The following is a 6283-nucleotide window of genomic DNA, read 5'->3' as shown; positions in this document are numbered from 1 at the left end:
CCCCTAAACTCTTCTGGCGCCAACAAAATCTAGGTTAGTTGTTTCAAAGCAATAGGCAACAGCTGTAGCAATACATTCCACCAAAATAACATGTGACAAGTTTAAATTCACAGTGCACAGCAGCTCCGCGGGGCCCAGATATGCGCGTCTTTCGCATGTGCGCAGGAAGTGTGAAAGGTCTGAATGTAAATACCTGGCGACAATCTGAAGGAATGTGGACAGTAGCGTAGATACGATGTGGGTCACATGAAGCCTTTAGGCCTATATCTCAATGCAATTCTAAAATGTATAATATTTAAGTCTTGCTGAACTCCAGCTGATCAATGTTCCTATTTTTATGTTTTTTTTTAACCTGCTTTAACAGGCCTGATAATAACTATCCACTTCTTCTTGTTGACGCTATAGGCAAATAGTCACCCCACTCACAACAGCCCTAAACTCAATCCTAAAATAGATAAAGAATTTTACAAAAGCCTACAAAGTATTTCCTTCAGTTTTCATTAAACATTAGAAAATAGATTTTTCAAGCACGGGTAAAGACTATTAAACAGGCAGATTTTGGTGCAGCAGGCACCATGCAAGTGTCAGTCAAAACGAAAAACTTCTTAATGAAAAAGAATAAACAATTTATTGTTAAGTTATGTCACAAATATATTCATAATATAAATGAGGATATTCTTCAAATATACATTATTTTACAGTACACATATCCCTTCCGAAGGGAATCATTCCAACAACAGACAGTGCTGTCATAAAAACAAATGCTGTGGTTCTCCAAATTCACAAAGAGCATTCATGGACACTGGATTCGGTAACCCACTATAGTTACGCATTGATATGAATGCAAACAAATAAAGAAGTATGGATCTCGCAGTGTGACAGCATCCCACAAATGCGATGAAAGCCCAACCTAAGTGTGTTGGTGCAAAATTTCAAGCTGCGCAATAGTCTTGTTACCTAATCATAGAGGCTTGTGAAATAGCCCTTTTTTACCTGGCTGTAAGCAGCAGTAGAGGCAAATAGTGGGCTATCTTTGACGCGCTGTGGCACACAGTCTGCTGTCCATACTTGACTGTCCATTAGTGATATACCATAGGCCTACAGGTACTAAGTTGTTCTTCACCTCTGCACCGCAAAAATATCCATCTTACAGTCATTTAGTCTCACACTCATCTTATTTCTACCATCACTGCGCTCGTGATTGCTATTATTATTATTTCCAGGTCCACTGACAAAAACATATTTAAAACTCAAGATTAAATGACTAATAAAGCTGGATTATTTTTGCAGTGTGTGAACTTACTGGTGAGGTCAAGAGGAAAAACTTCAAGGTCCTCAGATGGGGGTCTATTAGGAAGTCCTGGCTCCCCTGACAAGATGTGACATTGAGCACACCGCCAGGATGCCTCTGTATTTACTACAGTGTCACCTCACCTGTCCATCTGACCCCCACACCCACCCACCCACCTCGCGTTTGGGGCTCTCAGAGAAAGTAGTCTTAACCCCTCGTCCTGCGTTCCCTGTCAAGCGAGGTGGTACATACTGTATCCGACGTGAGCCGCGTACAGTCCCACGGGGGAAACCGGCAGCGAGTGCCTCTGGAACGGGTGCGACCCTGCGTAGGAAGCGGGGACGTGCGCACCGAGAGGAAAGGAAATCCCGAAAGCTGGAGGCAGCATAGGCTTAGCTGCCATTTTCAGTTTTTCAAGTTCTGCCTCTTGCAGCCGCTTGGCTTTGGCTCTCCTGTTCTGAAACCAGATTTTGACCTGGGTCTCCGTCAAGTTGAGGGAACTGGAGAACTCTGCGCGCTCGGCGATGGAAAGGTACTGCTTCTGGCGGAACTTCCTCTCCAGGGCCAGCAGCTGGGACGTAGTGAAGGGGGTCCGGGGCTTTCTGTTCGTCTTGTGTTTTCGCAGAGGGCAGGCAGGAGGACTCAACCTTCCTGTAAGAGTACAAGACGCTTCCACTTAAAACCTTGGATACATGCATACAATGCTTAATGCCAAACCAACGCAAGACAAAGAGCATCTGGGTCCAAAGTTCTCATATTTAAAACACCTTGACTATGAAAGAAACCATTTCCCACACAAGTCCTGAAATATTTACGACTAAGAACATAACATTACATATATTTAGCGTGGATATTAATATTTTTTCTAATCTATTGCATTGACACCACAGCTTCAACTTACGTGGAGGTGTAGGAGAAAAACGAGGACTCTGTATCCATGAAGTCCTCTCTTTACTGTCCGGGCTCTCGGGTTTAATCAGCACGTCTTCTGGCATGTTCATTATCTCGCCCACTGAAAACGAGGAGCTCATTGGTAAAGCAGGAAGTGAAGTATCCAGACTACCAAAAGAGCCCATCCGTGCGCTCTTTCCCATCGCTTGGGACGTCCCGGCTACGGATGGGGAATCCGGGGATGGCACCTCCCTGCTGGGTTTCCTATCCGCCATCAGTGCCTCGACGCTGAAGGGCAGAATAGCGACTTTGGGCTTCCCGGTCTCCTCTGCAGGACTCAGGCTGGTCTGCATCTCGCCTCTGCTGACGAGAGCCGTGCGGGGAGGAAGGTCTTCAGTTTTCAAACCAGCGGTCAAAGCTGACATGGCGATCGATGGGGCCATACAGGTCCGACTGGCACTGGTGGTGAAGCGGCTGCTCGTGGGTGTCGTGCAAAAGAGTTACAAAAAAGTTGCTGCGGTGCGCCCTAAGGTGACGGTATCCTCATGTTTATGTGACCAAATTGGAGTGCAGGGCTATAATAAGGCAGGCGTGGAGAGAGAGGCAGCCAATCAGGGGTGAGATGGGCTGGCCCCTGTGAAACTCAAGGAAAAAAAAAATCAGAGTGGCAAAGTTAACAATAGTTACTTGGCTTTTTTCTTTTTTTTAAAACCAACTTCAGATAAACATAAACACAACAAAGTCCAAGACTAAATCCCACAAATGATCTTTTACCCGAAAGTATCCCCTATAATTATCCTTCCATTAACTTCATGACATTTTTAATGACCGTAGGCATGTGCATTATTTCTATTATTACTCACCCTGTTTACACCATCTTTGATAATTTTTCTGCCCCAAACATTTGGACAAGCTTTATTCAGTTTGACCCACATCAGGACTTGGGCCGTGTGCGTACATACCCTGCTGTAGTGAGCCTTGGATGTTGCACAACAGTTTACTACCCCTCGTTATGTGATGAACCTCTTGCAGCGCGCTGTTTATTGATGGCTGCGGGGCTCTAATCAGATTGAAACACACAGGCCTTCGCTGTCATTTAGGGGGTAATTATTGGGCTTTGGGTGAGGGGGAGTCACTGGGATTTTTTTTCCTCCTTTGACTACATCCATTAAAGTCAAAAATTATGTGGAGTCCGGGGGGGCAAGAGGGAGGAGGCAACCTGGAGCCAGGGAGGGATTTAACCCAGGACTGTCATTGATTTACCTGGCTGTACCTCTTGTAGTCTACCTTATCATTATCTGCAGTCCCTAAAAACAGGGCATTAAATATATCACTAAATCTATATGGAAACACGTCCTATATCATAGGATGCAGGCGTAAAGTTTGATTTCATATCTAATAATGTTGTTGTAATAAATGCTATGTTTAAAATAGGCGTCAGGAATCGTAAGGACATGTAAACAGATCACCTTTTTTTGCGGTGTTGTCAGTTCTCAGGGAAGCGTCTGCGTCGCTAATTGCCAGGCATAAACAATCTGTCACGATTTGTCAGTCTCCCTAATGCGCAGACAAGTTATGTTGTTTTTAGGCGCCAGCAGCGGCCGGATCAAAGCGCTCGACTTTTAGCGAGACTATTGAAGAAGTTGAACCCCTCGCACCGAGAGCGCAGCACCGCCTCCTCCACCTCCTCCTCTATACCCGCCCTAGCCCAGGGACACTGAGCCATTCAGCCTGAAAAATTAGCTTTTTCTCAGCCGATCGCACGCCATTTCCATCTATTCAAATGAGCGCTATAGTCGGTGTAATAGTAGGCTCCTCAGAAGAAAAGGTCAGCGCCCACTAGTTCCTCTCAGAGAACCCGTTTACTTAAAAGGATTCCTTGATGCGTTTCCCAAGATACACATTAGAGCACATGATCTCAGTCTGCGGAGGTGTTTGTTGTTATGACTTTGCGCAGGGCTATCTGGAGTGTTGGACACCCTGGGGAGTGTGAGACCTCAAACCGCTTAGCCTCATCATCTATCCACTGTGCTATAGCCATAGAAAAAGAGATGCCATAATGCAGTTCCTCTCCAGGACCGCAGAGGTACCGCGGACCTCAATTTTGGATCCAATGCCTCTTGAACTTTAAACTTGTTGTGGTGAAGTCTGAATAAATATGAAATAGCTTCCTGCACTGGAGCAATGTAATTAAGATTCAAGGTGACACATGATTTACCACTGACGCAGGTGGAACTCACTGTTTAGCATGTATGAGCAAATATAGATGACAAGATAAGGTAAATCATTTGCTACTTGGTGAAGGTGCTCGTTCATGATTTAAGAAACAGGCTGCTGCATGAGAGGCCATTTCATTATGATCATTTTAAGGAAAGTATAGCAAAGAAAAAAAATCTAAAATAAGCCACAATAAAATAAAGCTTAGAGTGTTGATTGTGTTTCAAATTAAAAGTTATTTTACCATTATTCTTTTAAAAATATGTCTTGAACAACAGATTGATTTCCGGTTCATTCATATTTAAATGGCGATCACAGGTGATCCTCAATTGTGTTGCAACAGATAACCTGTTTCCACTCGGTTTCTAAGAACTTAACACACACGCCTTAATTCATTTCCTCGGCAGCACATCCGGTTGTGTGTGTGTGTGTGTGTGTGTGTGCGCGCGCTTGCGTGCGTGCGTGAGTGAGTGTGTGTGAGCAGGTAACAGGCTCCGCGTGCAGCTGCATCGTGTTTGGAAACACTTAAAGCCTCTAACCTGAAACGAGTGGCATTGCTCCGAAAGCTTTGAAGTCACCGAGAGTCTCCGGGCTCCCACGTCCGTCTGAAGTCCCCCTCCGCCCGGGGTTCAGACACTTAACCCGTCCTCCAACAGCGACTCGTTAAACCAGCCTGCAAACACAAATAGGCAAACAGAGCCCTGTTTGGCAACGACGCGTAGCTTGCTAATTTTTGTGGGGATGTTCAGAAACTCATAAATCAGACTGATGTTTGGCTCTTAAAACGCTGCATCTCTGTGATTATTATTATGATTCCCTCTGCACACACCGGTGTTTTATGATTTGATCACTAAACTAATGATGCCTGCTTCACACTCCACCACTTCCTCCCCTCCCATCGATAGCCTAGTGGATGATATGATTATGATCGCAAGCAGAAGTTGGTTTTAATGAACATCTGTTTAACCTGATTGTGGCCCTTGGTTCTTGCAGTATCCAAGTCTCCAGTCTATCTGTCTGCGGAACAGAGGGACAGTGGTCCTGAAAAACAATGCTGGTGGCAATTAGCATGCCAAACACTGGCCTTTAAGAAGACTGATATGCCATGGAGAAGACGATTACCATAGCGTTTTATTTAAATCCCGAGGCAACAAATGAGGGCCGAGCTGAGATACAAAACAACTGTAAGGCTCATCGGGCCTTTATTTAACTTTATAAACTACCTTTGATTCCCAGTCAGGAGGCAGGGACTCCGCACAAAGGCCCATTGTTGACTCCTCTGAAAGTTGTCTTAACCCTTTTCATGCAACCCTGTCAATTTAGACTGTAAAGACATAAAAGGCAGCGTGGATGTCAAAAGGCATTTTCAGGCAAAATATTTGCACTTGGTGCCAGTAAATGACTTTCGCCTGGGGACAATGACACTGCACATGTGAGTATAACTCCTTCTTGGTCACATTTTTAATCTGCGAAATTAAATTATACTGTCAGTAATGATGAAGTTAGTCAAAGTTGTGAGGTGTGGTACAATAATCTGAGGAACATTTTGATGATTTTAAGTTAATTTGATAGCGACTTTTATGCTGCAGCTCAGTGAGATGAGAGAAGCAGTCGGCACAGTCCAGGCCGAGCTCTGCATAATTATACATAATGTATCCTATTTCAAAGTAATTAGCGCAATCAGGCGGACAGGGATCACTCTGCTGCCAGTGAGCAACAATGCATCACGGTCATTTAAGCTTCAAGATGCCATTCACTCTCTGGCTCACAGGTCCGCTTGCGGACCAGTGCTCCAGTCAGTTTGGCAGGTGGATGTGTCCAAAGTCCAAAAGTCATCGCCTCCTTTAGGCTACTGAAGCCAGTTCATGTTCCAGTACCCCCCCC

At 44.9% G+C, this 6283-nt stretch overlaps 1 protein-coding gene across 1 annotated transcript; it reads right to left on the bottom strand.

The window, feature by feature from the left end:
* Nucleotides 1-602: 602 nt before the first annotated feature.
* Nucleotides 603-2748, bottom strand: msx1a (muscle segment homeobox 1a). Its single transcript, XM_023427862.2, has 2 exons — nt 2193-2748; nt 603-1942 (listed from the first exon to the last, which is right to left on the bottom strand). The coding sequence occupies exons 1-2, from the start codon at nt 2623-2625 to the stop codon at nt 1524-1526; spliced, it is 852 nt and encodes a 283-aa protein (XP_023283630.1). The 5' UTR covers nt 2626-2748; the 3' UTR covers nt 603-1523.
* Between the last annotated feature and the right edge of the window lie 3535 nt (nt 2749-6283).

Source organism: Seriola lalandi, unplaced genomic scaffold (assembly GCF_002814215.2).
Source record: "Seriola lalandi dorsalis isolate HSWRI2012SDOR001 ecotype SW California unplaced genomic scaffold, Sedor1 jcf7180002054864, whole genome shotgun sequence".
Lineage (NCBI taxonomy): Eukaryota > Metazoa > Chordata > Actinopteri > Carangiformes > Carangidae > Seriola > Seriola lalandi.
Note: the sequence above shows the minus strand (reverse complement) of the source record. Positions and strands in the feature narration are given on the sequence as shown.

Excerpts from the sequence above, each read along its gene's own strand:
- msx1a (XM_023427862.2), bottom strand. The coding sequence starts at position 2,625 with ATGGCCCCATCGATCGCCATGTCAGCTTTGACCGCTGGTTTGAAAACT. Across the intron at positions 1,943-2,192 it reads TTTTTCTCCTACACCTCCAC|GAAGGTTGAGTCCTCCTGCC; the intron begins GTAAGTTGAAGC and ends GTACTCTTACAG.